The sequence below is a fragment of the Myotis nattereri genome (assembly GCF_964212035.1).
Source record: "Myotis nattereri genome assembly, chromosome: 18".
Lineage (NCBI taxonomy): Eukaryota > Metazoa > Chordata > Mammalia > Chiroptera > Vespertilionidae > Myotis > Myotis nattereri.
Genome location: NC_138093.1, coordinates 34121449 through 34145722, shown reverse-complemented (window position 1 = coordinate 34145722; position 24274 = coordinate 34121449). Strand labels below are relative to the sequence as shown.

At 48.0% G+C, this 24274-nt stretch overlaps 1 protein-coding gene across 1 annotated transcript; it reads right to left on the bottom strand.

Annotated features, from left to right (window-relative positions):
- Positions 1-253: 253 nt before the first annotated feature.
- Positions 254-23617, bottom strand: PM20D1 (peptidase M20 domain containing 1). The gene is made up of 13 exons (XM_081112311.1): positions 23328-23617; positions 19950-20036; positions 17925-18157; positions 17617-17703; positions 15597-15730; positions 15168-15287; positions 14032-14107; positions 13599-13660; positions 13276-13354; positions 10550-10621; positions 4058-4226; positions 1811-1910; positions 254-649 (listed from the first exon to the last, which is right to left on the bottom strand). Exons 1-13 carry the CDS (start codon positions 23494-23496, stop codon positions 526-528), a joined length of 1512 nt encoding a protein of 503 aa, XP_080968437.1. The 5' UTR covers positions 23497-23617; the 3' UTR covers positions 254-525.
- Positions 23618-24274: the final 657 nt, after the last annotated feature.

Genomic DNA, 24274 nt, shown 5'->3' with positions numbered 1-24274 from the left:
ACCAGCATATGACAGACAGTCCAGCTACCTTCTCAGACAGGGACAAAGAGGCAGGAAGTGCTGGTCAGTTGAGGGACGGAGAAGCAAGAGGAAGGGAGAAGCTACATCCCTGCTGACTGTCCCCTGACCTTGTTCTTGGGAGCAAGGCAGGTGGGGATGTATTACAGTGTGTGTGTGTGTGTGTGTGTGTGTGTGTGTGTATGTGTGTCTGTGTGTGTGTGCTTATTTTAGTTATTTTTTATTGATTAATTTTAGAGAAATGGAGGAAGTGGCGGGGGGGGGGGGGAGAGAGAAACATTGATTTGTTGTTCGACTTATTTATGCATTCCTTGGTTGTTCCCTGTATGAGTCCTGACCAGGGATTGAACCCGCAGTCTTGAGCATCGGGGGTGATGCTCTAACCAACGGGCTACCTGGCCAGGGCTACAATGTGGTTTTGACCCAAAGTTTCATCAACATTGGCTTTCTCCCTTGGGTTAGTCCTGGCCTAGGGTCAGGCAACTCCGATCCAGCTGCTCCAGGACCTCACAATTCATGCAGGTGAGACTCTGGCCTCTGTTCTGTGTCAGCGTTCTGGATAAACTCAAAGATGAATTTCACCTGGCTCTCGTAGGCTTGGACTGAGATTCTCTCGTTGATTCCATGTATGCTGGGGGGAAGAGAGAGCCCATAGCTGAAGCACAAGTATTATTGGGGAGCACTCTCCACCCCATACTCTTGAAACCAGTGGCGTTTGACCCTCTGGGGTAGGAAGTGGGCAAGTGGGAGAGGCCATTTGTAGGAAGTGAGGTTTCCTAGGAGCCCATGGCAAACCACAGTGGGGGTAACTAATAAACCCTGGGGAGTTCAAAATCATCTCGGGCTCTGGACTCACTCGATAATTTCTTCTCTGAATAGAAATGATCTTTCTCATTCTCTTTCTCTCAGGCCAGGGCCCCCAGCTAGATTTTTCTCGAAGCCAGCACTACTCCCACCCCCACCCCCACATTACTAGGGGCACATGAGGTTCGGGAGGGCAACTGTCTAGGGTACTTATGGGGTTCTTTACCTAGGACTGTCACTCTTAGATCTAGGCCCGCAACCTGCTTCTCCACAACACAAAACAACACAACGCACAAACAAACCTCACATGTAACTTCAAAGATGAAGGGAAATAAAGAATAACGACTTGCCCCTTCATTAAAAACAAACCACCCCCCCTCCACAAAACCCCCCACACAAATCCATGAGAGCTGTTCTTAAGCTCATATTCAAATATTTTCATTCTGTTGGCAACTGACTGACTGTGTGGAAATCGGGTCCGGATATGACCAGGAGCAGAGAAATACATGGAGATCATCCCCCCACACCCCAGGGGTAGAATTCGCTGAAGAACCCACAGAACAGTAATTGACACACAGCAGTTAAAATGGGTGATCCTGTCTTAGTTAGGTTCTTATGGTGCCCATCTTTGACCTCACGTGTGTCTACATTTCACTGAGTGGTAATCAAGAACTCTGCAGTCTACCCCTTTTGGAGGAGAAAATGAGGTTCAGAGGGAAAGCACTCTCGGAAAGGGAGGATTAGCTGGGATTAGCTAATCATCTCCAATCATCTTTTTCATATCTCCGTCCCTGAAAAATAGTGACCAATTCCCACACATCCTGGGGAGTGGCAGGATGGGCAGTGAGGAAAGCTGGCCAGTTGGGTTCTACAGTGTCTCCATTTTAGTTTGTGCAGACCCTGGCCTTCTCCCATTCTGTGGACTTTCAGGAGAAAGCAGTGGGGGAAGGGACAGGTCAGTTGTATCAAACTTGGTCCACTCACTCACCTACGGAAGTCCTGAGGCTGCAGGTAGACGGGGTTGAACCGATAGATGCCAGTGGTGAGGTTTGTATAGTGTCGGCTGTCTGTTTGAGCAATACAAGTACCTAGAAAGGGAAGATCAAGAGGAAGTGGGTTTTATGTGAGTAACCAAGCCAAGGAAGAGGTTGGTGGTGGGCTGGCTGAAAAAATTAGGGCCCCTAGCTCACTGCAGAGCAAAACCTGGGCCCTCCTGGGAGCCTGCAGCTATGAATATCTCACTGAAGCACCATTTCAGCCAGAAACATGGAAGATCCTCCCTCGGGCATTAGTGAGATATCCCTTCAATGATCCAAAGCTGTGTCCTCTCTCCACGATGACCATGGAAGCCAAGACCTTTATTTCATACCCATAGCTAGGTATGTTTAGACATCTACAGGGGTGAGAAAAAGTAAGTTTTTAGTTGTTTGTGTGGAAAAATATATAATACAAGAATATATTTATTATCTTTATAATGAAAGAATAGACTCTGTGTTTCGTGTACTCACACTTGTAAACCTACTTTTGCCCACCCCTGTAGGTATCCAGAAATCAAACTAGCACTTCTTTATTCCCTCTACTTTCATCTGTATCATCCGAGATCAAAGAGAAACACTCTCTGGAGAACTTTACTGCTATCAAATGCGATCTTCTTAAAGTGGAACATCACTGCCTGTTATTCTCATCCTCTGTCTTCTGAGAGGTTTGGAAAGTCCCAGAATTCTCCAGTGCCCCAAATTCCTGAAGCCGCTCACCCACTACCCCAGTTGGGGCTGGGACTTGTCCTGATAGTGTGATGGAGTGAAATGAAACGGTAACTTGTCTTTTGTTCCATTTTTCACTCTTGGTTGCAGATGGGTAACTAGGCCCTTCACAATTCCTTGCTTTGGGGATTTCTGCCAGTTGATTGCTGCCTATCTTTTTTTTTCCCCTGCAAAAACCTAACTTTGTCACTGGGATTATGGCAGATGCCCCAGTAGAGAGCCTTTGATGGCCAAGGGAGGAGACGATGCAATGGTGAGGACAACGGTCCCTGGATAGGGGGACCCAGGCCCTGCTCTGGGCAGGAGTCCGAGGAGGTGGCAGACCTCAGAGGGGATGGCTGCTTGGTATCTTCAGATCCAGAGTCAAAGATCCTACTCTCCACACAGGCCAGGGAATGAACCAGAGGAAATCTCCAACCTGAAGTGACCTTGTGGCCAGGACAATGGATGTCTCAGAGGTAACACAAGGACCAATGACCATTGGCCAAGGGACTCCAATGCTGTGTTGCTACATAAAACCTTGAGGGCCTGATTCAAGGTGGGGATGGTGGGGTCCTGGGAGGCCTCATTAACGTCTGAGGTTGAATATCTTGAGGATTTGGGCTTACAGTCAGATTTAAGTTGATTAAAAAAACAAGGTTGCTTTTTTTTTCCATGCCCGAGTTTGTGGATGTAGAATTTCACAGTAAGCTCTTTAAGAGCTCATGCCTAGCAGAGGGGTAGGTCCTAAGTACGAGCTTAGACAATGTTTGAGGGGATCCATGATTAAGCCTAGATAAAGAAACCGGACCCAGTTCTTAACATTAGAACATTTCCTCTTCACACCACAGACCAGAGATTCTCAAACTGTGGTCAGCCATTAGCTGCTGTTAGAATCCCCTGGGGTATCTGCTTAAAAGGCAGATTCCAGGTTCCTCTCCAGAGTTGGTTAACCCAAATCCTTGGGTATAGGTCCAGGTAATCTGCATTTTAGTAAGTTCCCTAGGGGGATCCCCTTCCACTCTTAAATTCAAGAGCCACTGTCTACACAGTGAAGGTACACAGAGGTACTGCTGCTGGGAGAGAAGGGTGTAATTGCCAATGGTGTAGGCTGGGAGGTGTTGCTGGGCTTCTGATTCTGAGCTTTGCTGCTGAGCTGTATCCTAGAATGGATCAAAACCAGACTAGGGGAAACTTGGCTGCCTCCATGTCTCTTCCAGGGGATGAGGACTCTGGGCCGATCCCCTCCTCCATTCACTCTGGTCTAGGTTAGCCAAGAACCCAGGCTTGACCTGACCTAATTTATTGTTTCTGCTCCTTTCCTGTTTGCTTTCTCACTTCCACTCCAGGGAAGGGGGTGGAGACCCAACAGGAGGGGAAGTAGCCAGCTGTTTTTAGGCTCAACAGCTGGGGTGGGGGTGGGGGAGTGGACATTGGATAGAAAACAGTTCCAGCCCCCACCTCCCTCCAGCCACAGCTGATGAAGTCATTACCTGGAACAACAATGTTGATTTCCGGGAAGACGGACTGTATGGTCTGGCGGATCAGCTGGTAGCCCAAGGCCTGGTCATCAAAGGGACTGACAGGCAGGGGCTCAAAGCTCTCCAACACATGGAACTGGACCCGGTCATCCACCACAATATCCTTGGCCAGTTTAAGGACCTTCAGGGAAGACACAGAGGGAGTTTGATTTCTTACTAATCTGCTAACCAACTACTATAGGAACTTAAACAGCCCTGATTTTTCTTGAGCAAGGCAGAGCTCTGGAGTTACAGAGGAGGCTCCTTTCAGCACTGGGACCTAAGTTCAGCCAATTGGCTACAGGAAATAGAAGAGCTGGGTCTTCCTGGAAAGCCATCTACAGCATAAGTCAATTTACGCTACATGTTCGGGAGACTTGCCTCATAGCCAGGAGGCAGGAAGGGAATTGGAAAATCAGGAAATGATGGGTCTTTTCCTTGGGTGGTGAGTCATGGGCTGAGTAAGATGGTAGGAGTCAGCAGAATGCGAATCTCAACCATCTCGAGGGGAATCTCAACCATCACATCTGTGATGACCTCACTTCAACCTGGGATAGTGGTGATGAACAGATCACACTTTGCTTTCCCCTCTCTGGGCATCCCTGCTTCCTGTTTGTAGCCAACAGCACTGGGACCAGGAAGATGAGTTCAACACAGACAAAAATCAGGAGTTGGGGGACTGGTGGTAAAGTTTTCTCGTTGCCTCCTTTCCTCAGGAAGGAACCTGAGGAAGCTCCTAGAAAAATTCAGTCTGAAATGACTAGAGATGAACCCAGGAAAGGTTCTGGCAGGATGCAGACCAGACCCTGAGGATTAGGTCACGTGGAGCCATGTGGGACTGGACCAGGAGGCTGGCTTAGGGTGGCCCCCAAACCCACCCAGTCACACAGGGAAAGCTCTACCACTAGTCTCAACCCATTGGACCAGCAGGTGCTTTAGAGCTGCCTCTGTCCTAGACAGAGGAGTGTCCCGTAGTCGGGGGATCACCTAAATGGGGGCATTATCTCAAGAGTACCCCTTTCAGGTCAGTGATTCTTAGAAGGACCTGAGTCTGGAAAGGAAAGGAGGGTTCATACTTCTGGCTTAAAAGCCACCATTTGAACCAAACCAATATCTCCACTTTTGGATTGGGGGCGGGAGGAAGGGTTGACTCAGGGATTATTTTCACTCTATGCTTATATCCCAAATACAATAATACAAAAATATATAGTCTTCACGCACTGGGAGTTTCCTGAAGTCATTCCCTTTGAGATGGGTTGGGACTGTGCCTGCTGTCTCCCCTGACCCAAATTACTTAGATCCCTGCTCCCAGAAATTGAAGAGGGCACCCAGATTGTACCCCCCAGTGAGAGGCCAACGGAGGTCAGTCTTCTCACTAGCTGCTAGGCTGGGGCTCATCTCACTCCTGACTCAAGGCAAGTCCTGTGCCTACCTCATTTCTATACTTCTAGTACTAAGCGCATTAAAGGCATGCAAGAAGTGTTGGACACCTGAAATTTAAAAGATGTGGACCAATAAAAATAATACTGGGAGTTGTCTCATTAAGTAGCTTATCCAGGGTTAGGCAGTCAGTACCACTGGGCTGGGTGTCTAAACCTAGTCAAAAAGACAACATTTAATTGCTTCCACAGTACACTAGATTGCAGTGGGGAGGAGTAGAGCTAGCAAGAAGGGCGAGGCTCATCCTATATAATAAAAGGCTAATATGCAAATTATCCCCTCAACTGGGAGGAGTTCGACCAGGGGGTGGGGTGGGGCCAGCCAGCCAACTGCCTGAATCCCTTGCCCCTGGCCAGCCTGATGGGCCCCAATTGGAGCCCAGCCGGACCCCACCTGTGCACAAATTTGTGCACCGGGCCTCTAGTTTAAAATGAATTCCCTAAAGGTATGAATTCTGAGCCAGAATTTGAAGGAAGGATATGAAACTGATGGAGAAAAGGCAAGAAGCACTCTGCACGTGGAAAGGGGTATGTACAAAAACTGAAGATGACACCAAACTTTGTGCCTCAGACAGTCCCTTACTGCCGTATTACCTTGGGAAAGCCCCCTCACCTCTCTGTGCTTCAGCTTGCTCATCTGTTAACATGTGGGTAATAGTAGCACCTACCTGGTAAGTGGTTGTGTCCATTACTGAAGTTAATATATGTAATGTGCTTAGGCCAGTGCCTGGCACATAGTAAAGGCTCAGTAAGGATTAGCTGCCAGTTGCCTGTTTAGACTAGAGCAGTGGTTCTCAACCCTGGCTGCACATGAGAATCACCTGGGAATCTTTTTAAAATCTTGATTTCTGGGCCTCATCCTCCAGAAATTCTGTTTCTAATGTTGTGGCCTCACCCCATAACAAAGAAACAGAATTTCCGGAGGATGAGGCCCAGAAATCAGGATTTTAAAAAGATTCCCAGGTGATTCTCATGTGCAGCCAAGGTTGAGAACCAATGGACTAGAGGGACTGTCCTGGGCAATAATCAGAGGCACAAGGATGGGACTGGGGGGAGGGGCTCGTCAGTGGTCAAAGGGACCCCCAAGTTACTTTAGAGCACGTCAGTCTCTCATTTCTCTAAACTCCTCTAGCCCTTACAGCACATTCCTACAATAGTATGTTGCTCTCTGTTTTATGTGCACATACATTTTCCTCTCAAGGGGATGGTAAATTAGTTGAAAGCAAAGGACAACGAAGACTCAAAAACTGGTGAGTCCAACTTCCGTCCTGTGGTAAGGCTGCTCGTTATAACATCCCTGACGGGTTGTCATCCAGCCTGGGCTTGAACACTTGCAGTGGCAGAGAGCTCACCACCACGTGTTCTATTTCATTCTACCTTTGAGCAACTCAGCTATGAATGTCTTTCTTATAATGAACTGAGATATGACTTCCTGTAAGCCAAATCCATTTTTTTTTTTTTTTTTTTTTTGGTATTGTGTGGAGAGCAGCTACAGTGTTTGGACAGGTTCAAGCCTCGGACTAATGAGAGGGCACAGTCCTCTCATGGCCACGTGCAAGTCCCAGCTTGGAGGGCAGAGCCCTCCCAGCACAATTATAGCCAACAGCTGTAGTTGTAAGCTTGAGCCTATGGTCTGAACACGTGGCCCCACGTGCCTGAGTGATGTGGGCTTGATAGAGTTCAGGTGCATGTAGCTGAGTAAGAGAACGTTGTAAACATCTTGACCACACCCTTACTTCGCCTGGTGGAATCTGGCTATAAAATAAAGACATGGCTTGTGGTCCGTGGCGCTGTCTCTCCACCAGACAGGGTAGCATCCCACCCAGGCTCAGCTTTATTCTCCTGTCTGTCTTTTCTAATCCTTCACCGCCCCCCACTCAGGTTCACCCTTGGCCGTGCTGGCGCGGCACAGGATTGCATGCACTTCACAGGACAGAATACAGTACTAGGCACATCATGAACACCAGCCGAATGTCACCTCTGCGGAGATTAGAGGCAGTGCTCTTGCTGCCTGAATCTGTTCCCCAGGCCTGTGCGTAAGGATCTCAATCTCAGCGTAAATGCCCCTTCAGAGGGGGCCGACCACTGTATGTAAAGCTGCTCAGGGCTCCTCTCCCACCCCTAAATCATTTTGTGACACATCATTGGTGAGGCTTACCTCTTTAAAAAACCACTGTGTTCACTGATTCCTTGCTGGTTGCTGTCTTCCCCACTGGACCCTATGCACCTCTGGAGTGGGAATCTTGTCACCACTTTCCCAAGTGCTCATATGAATGTCTAACTCATAGAAGCCACTCAAAAACACCCGGGGGAGGGAGGAGGGAAGGAAGGAAGGAAAATAAGGAAGGAATCTTCTGCATTGCCCTCTAGATGAGTGGACATCTGGCTTCTCAGGAGCTCGTTACCATCCCAGGCCCCATATTCCCAAACTCTCCTTCAAGGGGGGCTCCCTGAAGCATCTTCCAATGGTCTTATTTCTATTCCTTGAGGCCCATTCAGAACAAATCTTCCTTTCCACCTGGTGGCCTATTGTATTTCTGAAGACCGTGGAGACCTATCTACACCCACAACGTGGGAAAGACCAGTAAAGGTGGAGGAAGAGGACTCTGGGAGCTGTTTGTGCTTCTGCAGGACCAGCCCAGGGCTCTGTACCCATGGCCCCCAGACCAGCAGGGAGCGAGTCCCTGATGCATGGAACTGGGGCATGAGGGAGTGGAGTGACCAGGACAAAGGGTGCTGTGTGTTTTGGGGATGATGGAGGCTTTCCATTCCTCCCTGGGCAGGTGGGCAGGATGGGCCTAGGGCTTCCAGGGCTTTCATCAGATCGACCGGGAAGGAAAGCCGCTGTGGCAGGGGACGAGAGAGGAGGGAAGGGCGGCAGAGCCTGGGGAGATGAAAGCCCCAGCTGGTGGAAACAGCCCTTGAAAAGAGCATGGAGTGGGAATGAGGTTGGAAAAAAACTGGTGGAAAGAAGCTCAATGAGGGGAATTCAGTGATTTCCTGGCCCCATGAGTCCCCAGGGAGAGGACAAAGGTTGGCACCTGATGAAAAGAAATGGCGCCCGGGGCTCACATGAGTCCCAACTCCCCTGGAGGGGCAGGCTGTTAACCTGTCTCCACCCACACCCCTTCCGCAAAGAGGGGTGTGCCTCCCACCCTGTGTGACAGCAAAACTTTCCGTGGGGAAGGACTCAGGGAGAAAGGGCCACAGACGTCTAAGTGTGGCTGCGCCTTGATGAACTGCATCAGGCACCCAGGAAACTCTGCCCACCCCTAACTCTGCTTAACTCGGAATGGGTTATTTACCCGATAGTGGTTCAGTTGCCCCTTTTGATCATTTTTTGAAGGATCAGATTTACTTTTTGAATTCTTTTGAGCTCCACTTGATGTTTAAATAAGCTAGATTTTCCCTTAGATGTCAAATATTCGGTGTCATTTCTACTCACCCTTCAGCTTCCAGCTCAGATGTCACTTCCTCAGGGAAGCCGTGCCTGTGCCCATACAAGGTCTGGCTCCTCGTTATATTCTCTAGTAGCACCTGGTCCCTTTCATCACAGCACTCATCACAATCTGCCATTACTCATTCATTGTTATAGTTTTGAAGTGGATGTTTGCAGCGGACCATTGCAAGGTTCTGTCATCAACCCTCTTCTCTCCTAACTGTACATATCCTTCCTGTGAGATCGTACTGATGCCAGAGATTTCACTTACGCTAACAGCACTTCAGCCTGTATCTCTAGTTCATCCTCTCTTCAGGCCTGAGGTATTCATAATTATCTATTAATATATTAGGAGCTTCTCAACCTTCTGAACCATTACATTTCTCTGTGAACGTGCTCTTCTCAAATTCCCAATTTTGGTTGGAGGGATCGGCACCTGGCCAACTACCCAGATGAAAAAACCTTACTAAGTGGTTCTCAACCTTCCTAAAGCCTCGACCCTTTAATACAGTTCCTCATGTTGTGGTGACCCCCAACCATAAAATTATTGTCGTTGCTACTTCATCACTGTAATGTTGCTACTCTTATGAATCGTCATGTAAATATCTGATATGCAGGATGTATTTTCAGGGGTCACGACCCACAGGTTGAGAACCGCTGCTAGAGCCATCCCAGCTTTCTTTCACCGCACACCTCTCTCTCTCACACCTCTTGCAGGCACCCTCTTCTCCACCGCCTGACCATGGCCTTGGTTCAGACCTTCATGCCCTCTGCCTGAGAAGTCACCACAGCTGCCTGTCTCTTCCTGCTGCAGCACTTCCTCTGCATTGCTGCCACCATCACTCCCTAAGCAAGTCTGAGCAGATCGCTGCCCTGTTGGAAGCACTCTGACACTTACCTTCTGTCCACAACTAGAGCCCACACTCATCAGCACGACATACAAGGCCTTGATCTCCAACTGCGCCTCCATTTCCATCTCTCATTTCCCCCCAGTTTATCCTACTCTTCATCTTTCCTTGACTTGAGCCTTACTCTAAATGCCGCACTTCTAGCAGAGTCCTATTTGTCCTTTAAGTCCCAGCTCCAATTTCCAGTGGTTGGAAAAGACGTTCCTGACCTTCACAGGGTAGCACCAGTTCCCTTCTCGGAGTTGGTCCTATTTTCATTTGTTTGTCCTGAATTGTTATAATCATAGTATAGTGTGGTAGCTTAAAGCACAGAGCACAGAGTCTGGAACTGGGCTGCTGGACGGGGAATCTTGGGCATGTTACTTGCCCATCTCAGTTTCCCCATGAAATGAGGACAATACAATTCCTACCTCAGAGGGTGGTTGTGGGGATTAAATGAGTGTGTGTATAACTTAGGACAGGACCACCTGCAGAGCAAGCCCACTGTTTGCTACTATTATTTACTAGTATTCATTGCCCACCCCCAGATTCCAAGTTTTCCCCCAAACCACAGATCTCCTATCCTAGCCAAGTACCTGGTCCAAAGGGAGCCTTTGAAAAATGTTGGTTGAACAAATGAGAGACTGGGCCAGCCCTGGGGTTGCAGCTAAACCGGTCGTCAGGAAGACAGGGTACGTACCTCCTGGACCGTCTGTGCAGGGTGAATCCTGAAGTTGACTGTAGCCTGGGCCACCGGGGGGATGACGTTCACCTAGAGGGAGAAATACACAGCCTGGTCTGAGCCACTCTCAAATCCCCACACCTGACCCCTGCCCAGGAAATGCCAACTGCCACCGGGAGGAGGCAGAGGGAGCTGATTTGACTTAAAGGCCTGGGGCTTACTTTTTTCCATAATTTATCTTTATTGTTGAAAGCATTACAGGTACCCCTGCCCGCCCCCACCCTCCCATTGACCCCTTCCACCCTGCTCCCCTTCCTCCCCAGGCCTTCACCGCACTACTGTCTGTGTCCATGGGGCTTAATCTTTTTAGTCAGCCCCTTGTCTTCCCTGGGCCCTTGACATGGGGCTGTGTTCAGAGCTAGAGGTGTGTCTGCTTTAGGGCAGATCTTTGTGTTTCTTGGGCCTGGAGGGCACCACAGAGAACTGCTCAGAACACACAGTTCCTCTGTGATGCCCGGGCACCTCTGTTTTGGCCCTGGGTGGCACCTCTGGCAGTCTGTGATTGCGCTCCTTCCCAGGGTGTCTAGGACCTTTCTGCAAGGGTGAGTGTTAGTGCATCCCCCGGGCAGGGCACCCGGAGCCTCGCAGGCCCATCATGGCAGGTCTGATCTCGAGGGGATCAGGATGCTGCTGCTGCTGGTGGTTTCCCACATCAATTGTGAAATTGGACTCTGTTCTCTGCCTCCAGGAAGAACCAGGACTAACTGGAGAACAGAGTTAAGCTATGGAGGCATTTTTCCCCCTCAGAGGCCATGAGAAAACAGATTCCCCAATCGCATATCTTTCTTTTAATCGGTATGTGCAAAAAAGCACCAGACTAGGGACAGGGGAACTGGGCTGTTACAAATTAGACGTCTGAATTTGAATAAGGGCAACCTCTCTTCCTTTCCTTCCCTTCCCTTCCCTTCCTTTCCCTTCCCTTCCCTTCCCTTCCCTTCCCTTCCCTTCCCTTCCCTTCCCTTCCCTTTCCTTTTTCCTTCCCTCCCTTCCCTTCCCTTTCCTTTTGACAGTATTACAGATGTCTCCCATTTTCTCCCCTTTTAGCCCCCCTGCACTCAACCCCCTCTACCTCTGTTTCTTAACTGGCAATTGGGGCCATAGTACTCACACAGCTGTTAGGAAGATCAAATGGAGTAACAAATGTTAATGTATTCTGGACAGATAAAGATAGCATTGAGATTCAAGGACACAGTACTATTATTTCGTAGACACCCTAGGCTGCTGGTGAAGATAGCTCTGGTCTGGCTGACATGTGCCAGGAATTATTTCTGAGGTCCCATTCACTTCTCCTCAACCTGGGCTCCACAAGGCTACACTGTACGTATTCTAAGTGAACGGTGCTAGTGGAAGTTGTGTTGGGGGTGTTATACTAATAGGAGTGGTCTATTATTTCAGAAAGGTCTATTACTTCATGATTTCAGAAAGGCCTATACCCGTGCTAAATAGCATGGCTGGGCTTCCTCTAAACCAGTGGTTCTCGACCTTCTGGCCCTTTAAATACAGTTCCTCATGTTGTGACCCAACCATAAAATTATTTTCGTTGCTACTTCATAACTGTAATGTTGCAACTGTTATGAATCGTAATGTAAATATCTGATATGCAGGATGGTCTTAGGCGAGCCCTGTGAAAGGGTCGTTCGACGGCCAAAGGGGTCTCGACCCACAGGTTGAGAACCGCTGCTTTAAACAGAGATGCCCTGAGTGGCCAGTCCAATTGGAAGTAAACCAATTTGCTGAAAAGTAGCTCTTAGAATAAGAATGTACCAATGTATTACTCACTTGAAAATTATTTCTATAAAACTAAACCTCATAGAGAATTGGTTTGCCAAGGCCACCTAATATTTAGTGTATTTTGAGAATGACAATGTGCACATTTTAAGTGCGGTATATATATCACAAATGTTATAGATTTTATAAGTGGCAGATGAGTTTCTCTTTTAAACTCAGGGTAACACTAGGGAAAAAATACATTAATCACTCATTAAATTTGTTAGGTGGGTATATTTTTCAAAATATAAAGAAGAGTAATAAGAAAGATCTTTGATAATAGGTAGGTTAGAAACCTTTAGTCTACATGACCAAAAATGCTAGGTTAATATACTAGTATAACAGGTTGAATGAGTATAGGTCACAAGGATTAACTCCCAAATAAAACCTCTTCAGCCGAAACCGGTTTGGCTCAGTGGATAGAGCGTCAGCCTGCGGACTGAAGGGTCCCAGGTTCGATTCCGGTCAAGGGCATGTACCTGGGTTGTGGGCACATCCCCAGTGGGAGATGTGCAGGAGGCAGCTGATTGATGTTTCTCTCTCATCGATGTTTCTAACTCTCTATCTCTCTCCCTTCCTGTCTGTAAAAAAATCAATAAAATATATTTAAAAAAAAAAAAAACCTCTTCACACTAGGGTAATGTTTTTTTTTTTTTTACAACCCAAAGAACATGGACACCCCCTAAACTACTAATATCCAAAATCTGGCCAGCGATTTCAGAGCCTTTGTAGACCTCAGCTAGAACTCTTGCTCTTGAGGCGTACCCAGCTGAGGACACAGGCAGTTCAGCACTGGGCCTTCCTATTATTCCAGCTGTAACCAGATGAGGAAGGAGGAGCCAGGGGATAAAGCCAAGGAATGGAGGGGTGGGCGGGCAGTGAGCTAAAGGTGTATGGGAGGAACCAGATGATGTTACCTTGATCCCTGCATTGAACATGGTGACTGCCGTCGTGGTCCTGACCAGCGCATTGGTTATATCCTCTCTCTCCATTAACCTAAGCAAAGGACTAAGGTCAGATGTTGTCCAATGGGGGAAAAATGAGTTGGAGGACCACCCACTTTCCGGAACCTTTAAGAGATCTTTAAGGCTAGGGGGGATGTCCTATCTATGAATTACATATAGTGTTTGGTGGCTGAGGAACAATTATTAGTCAGGTCCAATAGAGCCAAGGAGAGGGGACTGGGTGGTGGGTAGGTATGGGGTGGGGGTGTGTGAGGGAAGGAAAGATAAAACTTTACCTGCTTACGAGGGGCCAAAATAGCCACAGGTTGTTGAAGATGACATTGGCAGGGAAGGAAAACTGAAAGGAAGAACCAGGTCAGCAGGATTTCAGAGGGGTCAGCATAACAGGGTCGCTGTACCTGAGGCCTGGGTCTCTTCCTGCTTTAGATCTGCCTGAGGGCCCTCAGCTGTAGCCTCAAGGATGAGTGGGAACCGGCTCCCAACGGGTGCCTGGGTGTGTTAGGTCTTAGGGTCTCAGATAAGCACCAAGAACCTCAAGGAACAAGCCAGATCCTTGTGTCTTGGCTCAGCCGCTGGCTGAGAGTGAGTGAGAATGGGCAGAGCACTGGTACGCAGTAGGGCCCTTTTATTACTCTCAAGGCGATTTCTCTGCCACCCTTTCTTCCTCTCCCACAGCTGCCAGGGCGTATGTGAGACTTCTTCCCACACCTCATTAGCCAGTTGCTGCAACGTCATCTTCAAGGGCCCACTTCCAAACATGTTTGGCATTGGAGTCTGCTCCAGTCTGGAAGAGAAAAGGAGTTCTTGCCCAACCCCAGGCAGAGACCCACAGTCTGAAGAGGAGGAGGAACGAGACAGGAGGTTTCAATGGGCCTGGCCAAGAGATCTCCTATTCACCTCCACCAATGAACCATCCAAAGATCTCAAAACACAAGCAAGACCGCCTCTTCTCCACCAGCAGGAGCGGTCTTTTCTACCCAGTCTGAGTTAGGGCACTCTCCCCACCCCCATATCACTTACCACGCAGTAGCCCAATTGTTAGTCTCCTCCACTAAGTGTGAGTTACTTGAGGAAAAACTGTCTGTTTTTTCCACGACTGTTATGCCCGCGACCAGGCACAAAGCCTGAACAGGGTAGATAGTCAGTTGAATGTTTAATTCAATAAATATAGTTCGCCCTAACCAGTTTGCCTCCGTGGATAGAGTGTCGGCCTGTGGACCCAAGGGTCCCAGGTTCGATTCCGGTCAAGGGCATGTACCTTGGTTGCGGGCACATCCCCAGTGGGGAGTGTGCAGGAGGCAGCTGATCAGTGTTTCTCTCTCATCGATGTTTCTAACTCTCTATCCCTCTCCCTTCCTCTCTGTAAAAAATAAATAAAATATATTTAAAAACAAACAAACAAACAAACAAACAAATAAATAAATAGAGTTCTTCTTTCCACTTTGCTAAAAACACACCCACCCAGATAGTGGTAAACATTGGTCCAGAGCCTCCTGTCCTCGCCCACACCCAGCAGCCTTTATTTATCTCTGTCCTCTTCTCAGGGCACGTGGGGAATTTAGACAGCGTACGTCATTGCCCGCGTGTATTTCTAACTTCTGGTCTGGACCTTGGAGTGGCCCAGCGACTTGAGCTCACTTTTGTTGCTGGCCTTTGCTTGCCATATGGGTAGGTCTCCTTCTGACCTCTCACTCTTGTCTGGGTACTGGTGGCTCTGTCCTCCCGGCAGCCCTCACCCTGGCTTCTCAGCCCCACTTCAGGGAAGGACACTTAAACTCAGAGTGGGAAAGCGCCAGGCCGTCCATCCCGGGCCTGGCCCGGGAGCAGGGCCAGGGGCTGCTCACCGGCTGACAGCAGCTGCGAGGATGCCAATGCTAGTCTCCTTGGGAGGAGCTGAAGAGTGGCCCGGAGTCATGTTTACTTCCAGCATGAGGTCAAGTGAACCCTTCTCCGAGACCGAAACCCTGCAGGGAAAGGATCAGAGAGGGCCCTCCTATCTTCTTCTCACCTGAATTATCCCATAGGCCCGCAGGCCGATCTGCGCAGTGGTCGGGTGGGCTAGGGGGCCGGCTTCATGCTACTTAAAGAAATCTACACTTTAAGAAGAGGAGGGGAAGGGGAGCCCAGAACCGGTCAAAGCTCAGGGGAATGAACGCAAGAGGAGTAAACTATAGTTGTTGCAGCATGGCTTACAGTTACTAGGTGGGGGTCATCTCAGATGGGCGAGAATGCCTTCCAAAGTTGCGGGGGGAGGGGAGGGGTGCTTTACTCACATGGCAAAGGGCGTATTGAGGCTGGGAATGAAACCATCCAAGATGAAGCTACCCTCATCCACAATGAAGGCGAGCTGGACACCCCTTGCCTGGAGGAGGGCTGAGATCTTCTGAGCCCCATGTGCCCCTGACACCTGCAGATATTGAACCCGGAGCCACAATCTTTCTCAGCCAGACCTCCAGGGACAGCTAATGGAGACCCATCAGCTTAGCCAGGGGCTCTAACACCTCCCTGTCCCATCTCTTCCTTGGAGGAAAGGGGTATAGACAATACAGCCTCACAGATTCCTGGAATGTCAGAGCTGGAAGGACCAAACACCCCTCATTTCACAAATAAAGAAACTGGGACCCAGAGAGAAAGTAATTTGCCGGGGGTCAAAGTAAGCAGCATCACTGGGAATCGAACATACTCATTGATCTCCCTGTTATTTCTCTTTGCGTCCCACCAATGTTTCTCAAGGTTTAGTTGACAGACCACCTGCCTGCCTCAGATATTACCAGGGAGTGAGCTAAAAATTCAGATATATGCATAGCATTAACTGAAAGAAGCCAATCTGAACAGGCTAACTACTGTATGATTCCAACTATCTGACATTCTGGGAAAGGCAAAACGATGGAGAGAGTGAAAACATCAGTGGTATGCAGACTGGTACAACCACGATGGAAAACAGTGTAGAGTTTCCTCAAAAAATTAAAAATGGAATTGCCATTTGACACGGTGATCTCACTTCTAGGAATATATCCTAAGACTCCTGAGACACGAACCAGAAAGAATACATGGATCCCTATGTTCATAGCTGCGTTATTTACAATAGACAAGATCTGGAAACAGCCCAAGTGCTCATGAGTGGATAAAAAGACTGTGGTACATTTACACAATGGAATACTATGCAGCTGTAAAGGGATATATTATTACCCTTTGAGACAGCAAGGAGAGACCTGGAGATTATTATGCAATTGACAGAAGCCAATCAGAGAAAGACAAATATCACATGACCTCACTCATATATCGAATACAGTGGGGCCTTGACTTACGAGTGTCCTGACTAACGAGTTTTTTGAGATACTAGCTGTCTCTCCGCTGATTTTTTTGCATTGAGTTGACAGAGTAATTTGAGTTAACGAGCTCCTTAACAAGCTCCTTAACAAGCTCGGTATTGGAACGAATTAAACTCGTAAGTCAAGGCCCCACTATATAATGAACAAACTAAACTGACGAATAAAATAAAAGCAGTGGCATGGAAACATGGAAAAGACTGATGAATTTCAGAGGGAATGAGGGAGTGGGGACTGGAAGAGATTAACCAAAGAACTTGTGTGCATGTATGCATAGCCCATGGACAGGGTGGTGAAAGCCTGTAGTAGGGCTGGAACTGGGTGGAGGGGGGCAATGGGGGAAAAAAGAGGACATCTGTAATACTCTCAACAATAGAAATTCAAAAAAAGATCAGTGGTTGCGAGGGGTTGAAGGAGGGAGAGAGGGATGAACAGGCAGGCACAGAGGGTTTTAAGGGCAGTGAAAATACTCTGTAGGATGCAATAATGATGGACACAAAGTCATTGTACAGTTGTCCAAACCCATGGAATGTACACCAAGAGTGAACCGTAACGTAAACTACGAGCTTTGGGTGATTGTTATGTGTCAATGTAGGTTCAATTGTAACAAAGGTACCACCCTGGTGGGGGATGGCGATGTGATAAGTGGGGGAGGCTATGAACGTGTGGGGGTAGAATATAAGAAATCCATATTCTCAATTTTGCTATGAACCTAAAACTATTCTAAAAAAAAAAAAATAGTCTTTTAAAAACAAATTGAGATCGATGACACAGGGCCCGGGAATCTGCCTTTTGGTCAAGGGCCTTAGATAGGTCTGGCACACAGATACCCAAAGAAGTTGGCAAACCACCACACCAGATCCTGAAGACCCTACAGCTGGGGAGCAAACTGGTCTGGGTGAAGACACCCCCACCCCCGGCCCATAGGGGTCCCAGAGATGGGGATAGGATGAAGAGGCTCTACCTCCTCATCATGGCCCAGAGCAATGAAGAAAGTTCTTCGGGGGATGTAATTTCTGATCAGCAGGAGCTCCAAGGCCTGCAGGATTGCCTGGGGGACAGAAGCATGTCAGAGGAGGAAAAGGGTTATTATCTAGTGGGAGTACCAGGGCATGAGACATTCAGCTACCTGCACCAGGGCTGGTGTGACTCGGATTGGCTAGGTTCTCTTTAAAGACAGCAAATTCAAATTGCACTTCCCCACCCGCCTCGCCCCCAACTCCTGGGTTGATCTTTAGGGCCCCAAGGCAGAGGGAATATAGCATGTCAGACCATCACAGAGTTCTTGTTGTCTAGCGTGCCTCGACCATAGATGAAGCCATCACGTTCCAACCCAGAGAACGGGGGCACCTCCCAGCCCTGGTCCGGGGCAGGCACCACATCAATGTGAGCCAGCAGCATGTAGGGCTGCAAGCTTGGGTCCGAGCCTTGGACAGTGAACAGGTGGCTGTATTCTCCCACGACTTCATGCTGGATAAAGCTGGTTCTGAACACAGTAGGAAAGACTAGAAGCAAAGGGATGGAAAGCAGGGAGAGAAAGCCAGATTTAAGTTTCAACTGGTCTCCCACCATGTGGTACCCCTGCCCTTAAAAAAAGAAAGAAAAAAGTTAGACTTCTTTTGGAAGCCTTCTGGGACAAAGCCAGTCTGATTTCTGATTTGCCCACACAATCTCTGAAATTTGTTTTTCCCATATTTCAATTGCCAATTTTTTTTTAAAATATATATTTTATTGATGTTTCACAGAGAGGAAGGGAGAGGGATAGAGAGTTAGAAACATCGATGAGAGAGAAACATCAATCAGCTGCCTCCTGCACACTCCCTACTGGGGATGTGCCCACAACCAAGGTACATGCCCTTGACTGGAATCGAACCTGGGACCCTTCAGTCCGCAGGTCGACCCTCCATCCACTGAGCCAAACCGGTTAGGGCTCAATTGCCAATTTCTATGTAGTGACATGCATATCAAGACTCCACCACAGCCCTAACCGGTTTGGCTCAGTGGATAGAGCGTCGGCCTGCGGACTCCAGGGTCCCAGGTTTGATTCCGGTCAAGGGCATGTACCTTGGTTGCGGGCACATCCCCAGTGGGGAGTGTGCAGGAGGCAGCTGATCGATGTTTCTCTCTCATCGATGCTTCTAACTCTCTATCCCTCTCCCTTCCTCTCTGTAAAAAATCAATAAAAAAAATAGATTAAAAAAAAAAAAGACTCCATTATGACAGTCAATAGCTCAAGATGTGGCCTGGTCTGACCTATAAACATGTTGTCATAAGTACATGTTATAGGGCTCTGCAAACTAGGGATGTGTTAAATTTTGAATATAGTAGGCCCCAGTCTCCAAATTACTTGGAACCAAACATGACCCTTATCTATAAATCGGAGATATTTTCTTTTAAAAAACAGTACTCCTACTGTTTGTGTTACATGGATATAAAAGATTGCTCTGTCCAGCACAAGGCCACACTTCTGTGTCCACGTGTGAATGTTCCCAGGGTCATTCTTCAGGTTGCAGATAAGTCTTAGTACAGGTGGCCTTAGACACACGGGAGGAAAAACTTTGCTCTCCCACTGGGCTTTGTTGGAAGAGCCCACAAATACCAACATGGATACCTGGGAACAAAAACCGGAAGTAGAATATGCTTTTATTTTGTCAGCCAGCTTGCCTTCTTGACTGTCACTGTACATTTAGTTCTGTACTTTTGTCTCCTATTTACTGAAGACTTCCAGCCTGGCCTCAGCCTGGCTGCTGGGCATTGATGCCAGAGCCACCTGTCCCAGGTAGAGAGGGGCCTCCTTGCTGCCCCCAGGCCAGCTTCTCCCACCCCTGACAACTTTGGAGGAGTGGCTTTTTATTTGATTTAGGAAGGTGGCCTTACTACTCTGCATGCGCTTTTCATATGGGGAGCAGGGAGTTCCAAATCTCCTTTTCCCCCTTGACCCATCCTCCAGCTCATGGGTGGTGGGGGTGAGGAGAGAGGACCGATATGATAGCTCAAGGCTGCTTACTGCCTAGAAACTCAGAAATGTGTTAAAATGAATCTGGAGTAGGGCCTGTGTAGGTGGAGTGAGTGAGTGAGTGTGTGTGTGTGTGTGTGTGTGTGTGCGCGTGCGTGCGTGCGTGCGTGCGGGTGTGAGTGTGTGTGAGGCATGGGGCATAGTTCTGGAAACTTGCACCGAAAGAAGGAATTCCTAGTCCCACCTTCTGATTTATTGACTAACACTGGTCGCCCTGTTATAGAAAGAACGGTGTCCCCAGTCCGAACTCTCCCACCCTTTTCCCACAGTGTGTGGCTGACCTTTATGAATGTATTCTCCAAACTCAGCCAGGGCTGTGGTGTTGAACTCCCCGGGGTTGAAAGACACCGTTGGGATCTGGATGGCACCTGCCGGAGTCGGATAGTCAGATATGGGAGATTACAGATGACAACAGCCATTGGCTTTTCCACAGCCCTCTGTGCATAAAAATAGCTTTTACATTCATTATCTTATCGTTTCGGGGCGGGGATGGGGGGTAGGAGGTAGGGGGGAGGGGGGAAGGGGAGAACAATCCTTTAAAGTAGGCGCTGCTGTTTTTCCCAACTTGAAGGTAAGGAAACCAGCTTAGAGGTTAGAGCTGCTCAAGATTGTCCCGAAAGGAGCAGTAGGACTGGGATTTAAACACAGGTTTGTTTAGGTTCCTATGGTTCTCAGAGGAAAATAAAACCCAAGATTGGGGGAGGCGCAGGAGAGTAGATTTTGGACCCTGGCCCTGATGGGGAAGCTGCTGCTATATATTTCCCCCTAAGGCCTCACTCTGCCTCTGAAGCCACCATCCCTGGGATGAGCCAGGAGCCCACAGGCCTGGGCCCCTCCATGAATGAGGCTTTGTGTGCAGAGCAGGCTTATTCCTCATGGCCTGGCTTATCCAGGGTCACTCTGGTCTCTCAGCTGAAGCCAGTTTTTTTTTTTTTTTTTGTGGCTCATGATACCTGGGAAGGGGTAGATTTAGAGCAGTGGTTCTCAACCTTGGCTGCACATTAGAATCACCCGGGAATCTTTTTAAAATCCTGATTTCTGGGCCTCATCCTCTGGAAATTCTGTTTCTTTGTTATGGGGTGGGGCCACAACATTAGTAACAAAGAAACAGAATTTCCGGAGGATGAGGCCCAGAAATCAGGATTTTAAAAAGATTCCCAGGTGATTCTAATGTGCAGCCAAGGTTGAGAACCACTGATTTAGAGGCTCCCAAAGGAGCTCTTCAGTCCTAAAGAATCTCATCTGCCCTCCCCAGATGTCTCAGTTCCTGACTTGCCAATAGGCTCATCCCTTTGAACCAGGAAGTGTTTGCACCCTTAGGAAGTCCTATTATTAAAATTAAAAAAAAAAAAAGTTGCAACAGCATGAATGCACCTGGAGAACATTACGCTAAGTGAAATAAGCCAGTCGGAGAAAGATAAGTATCACATAATCTCACTCATTTGTGGAATATAATGAACAACATAAACTGATGAACAAAAGTAGAGCCAGAGTCATGGAAGCATCGAACAGATCGTCCATCCAACCTAAGAGAGAAGGCAGGGGAGGTGGGGAGGGGAGGTAAGAGATCAACCAAAGGACCTGTATGCATGCATATGAGCATAACCAATCAACACAGACAGTAGCGGGGGTGAGGGCATGTGCTGGGGGGTGGGAGCAGCTGGGGAGAGGTCAATGGGGGAAAAAGGAGACTTACGCAATACTTTAAACAATAAAGAATTTAAATAAAAATTTTTTTTAAAAAAGTTCCATTATCAAATTCAAACACCACTGGGAGGAGAAACAGGACTTATGAGAATATTTGATTAGATAGCAACCCCTGACACACTGGGGAAAAATGCACCTGGAGAAGCTTGCAGTCCAGGGCGGGCCTCTGAAAGACAAACTTAGGTGTGTACTCAGTTTTTTTCCTAAGGATCAGCCCTACAGCATAGCCCACTACATGGGTGGGGAAGCCACGGTTCTAAAAGATTAAATAAACTGCCTACATGAGAGGCAGACCAAGATGTGAACTCAGGAGCTGTGTCCCCTGTTCAGCTCTAAGCTGTGCTGCCATAAGGGTCCTACTTTAGGTTCTTATCATTACTTTTGCTTTCTTCTGTGCAGAGATTCTGGTGAGCAGTGGCCCGATGCCTTTCCGAAGACTATTTATCCTTTGCTTTGAAAGAGCACGGCTTTGCCCCCAGGCCTATCACTTCAGCGCTCGCACAGTTTATATTCAATCACAGGGCTTGGCTTTTGCCCACTGCATATGTTTGCGTAGTCAGGGGTCGGCAAACTCATTAGTCAACAGAGCCAAATATCAACAGTACAACGACTGAAATTTCTTTTGAGAGCCAAATTTTTTAAACTTAAACTATATAGGTAGGTACATTGTTATTAACTTAATTAGGGTACTCCTAAGGCTTAGGAAGAGCCACACTCAAGGGGCTAAAGAGCCGAATGTGGCTCGTGAGCCGCACTTTGCGACCACGGGCGTGGGTAATTCATTTTAATCCGTTAATTAAAAGGTAATTCCTTTTAATTTATTGATTCCTCAAGCCCAATGGGGAAGAGGGACCTCATTATCCCACAGGATCTAGCACTCAACAGAAATTTTTGTTTTTCTCCTGGAAAAATGCAGATTCAAAAGGTAAATGAACTTAAGCCTTGGTTTGAGGTCTAGGGGAAAGATGCCTTTTAATTAGCAGAAGAAATCAGGAACATGCCACACTCCAGTAACACCCCCCACACCCCTTCTTGGAGCCATCTGGTGTCCAGTGGGTCCTGTAGGTGCTAGAAGTTGTCACCCAGGGCCCACTCCTTGCTGTGGGGTGCTGGGGAAGATCCTTTAACTGACCTAACCCTCAATTTCCTGACTCTGTAGATGATAAGATTAAGATCTTTTCACCTTATAATTGCGCAGAGATTTAATGGAATACTGTGCAGCTGAAAAAAAGAGGGATCACTTACCCTTTGGGACAGCATGGATGGACCTGGAAAATATTATGCTAACTGAAATAAGCCCATCTGATAAAGACAAATATCACACCATCTCACTTATTTGTGGAATCTAATGAGCAGAATTAATTGACCAACAGCATAAGACCTGAAGCACGGAGGTATGGAACAGATGGAGACACCTTGATGTGGGGCTGGGGGGATGAGAAGAGATAAACCAAAGAACTTATATACTTATAGGCATAGCTCATGGACCTGGGCAATAGGGCAGAGAAGACATGGTGTGTGTGTGTGTGTGTGTGTGTGTGTGTGTGTGTGTGTGTGTGGATAGGGGCTGGGAGGCATGGAGGTAAAAGGGGGGAGAAGGGGAGATAGCTGTAATCCTATGAACAATGAAAAGTTTCTTTAAAAAAAAAATCAAAACTTTCAAAGGTTAAAAGTACAAATGAAAAGGCAAGCAGGGGCTAGGGTGAGTGACTGCCCGGCCAACAGAAGCAAAGTTGGAGCTTTCAGGAGAGCCAGGAAACACGGGAGACCCCAGAAGTTAGGCCTGTGGGAGAGGTGCCCTCCCTAAGCCCGCGCACGACGTGTCGGGATGGAGGCGAGGCTGGGCTGTGATGTGTAGGACACTCTGTGACAGGAGAGTGGGGTACCGGGTTGGGCCTGGGAGAGAGGGACCCATAGCCGAACATTGGTGGGCGACGGGGACCCGGGCTCACCTTTCAGCGATTCCTTCATTGTGACGCGTTCCTCTTGGCTGAACTGAGAAGGAATTGGCGATGCCCTCTGATGCTCAGTGTCCCTCAGGCCCTTGGATCTGGTGACGGTGGCGATGCCTAGCAGCAGCATAGCCGCCAGGGTCAGCACGCAAACGTACGGCCGAGCCATACTTCTCTCAGGTTCCAGCTGCTAGTCTGCGGCGGCTGGAGTTTGGACCCAAACGTTCAGCCCGCGGTCTTCGCCCGTCATTGCTCCAATTCCCGCATGGCCTTAGCCCCACCTCATTCTCAGACCTGGCCAATCATCGTTGGCATAGGGCTTTGAGCCAACCAATCGATGGGACTGCCCCGCCTCCGGCACGCAAAGCCTTTTGGGAGTTGTGGTTTCCAGCCCTCTTGCAGGCTGATGCAGGGTGCAGGTCAGGCAGGACTCCAGGCGTTTGTGCTTGATCTGCTTTGAGATACTGATAAATCCTTTGCAATAGGATACTAACTCAAAGAAGTGCTGGGGAGAAAGCAAAATAAAAGCTTGTCAAAGTTCATAAACGGCCGAAGTAAAACCAATCAATCATTGAAGTAGTAAAGAGTAAAAAAATTATTGTGCACACACCAAAAAGACAGTTTGCAACGACAGGAAGCATTTAAACCAAAACATGAAATGAGGATCAGGGTTAAATTGTTATAAAGCAGCTTATATAGTGAGAAAAGCAGTGACTATTCTTCACAGTAATTGGTTGCAATATTAGAATTTTCAGTGGTTAGTTCATATCAACTGTGGCAAACAGTTCAGGTTTTGCTTATGATTTTCAGAGGCATAAGCAAGAAATGACCCACGTCAAGTTAGGCTTGCAGCATAAGCTAAATTGAGCTTGTTTGAATGACTAAACTAGTTTTACTTGCTCAGGGAAAATCAAGGCTGGTTTCTGTTTGGTTTTGATTTTAACAAT

What these genes read in the sequence shown, in the direction of transcription:
- PM20D1 (XM_081112311.1), bottom strand. Translation starts at nt 23,496, where the DNA reads ATGGCTCGGCCGTACGTTTGCGTGCTGACCCTGGCGGCTATGCTGCTG. An exon ending in CTGCACAGACGGTCCAGGAG is followed by an intron (nt 4,227 to 10,549) that starts GTACGTACCCTG and finishes TCTTCCCTGAAG; the next exon opens with GTCCTTAAACTGGCCAAGGA. An exon ending in AATCAACATTGTTGTTCCAG is followed by an intron (nt 1,911 to 4,057) that starts GTAATGACTTCA and finishes TTCCCTTTCTAG; the next exon opens with GTACTTGTATTGCTCAAACA.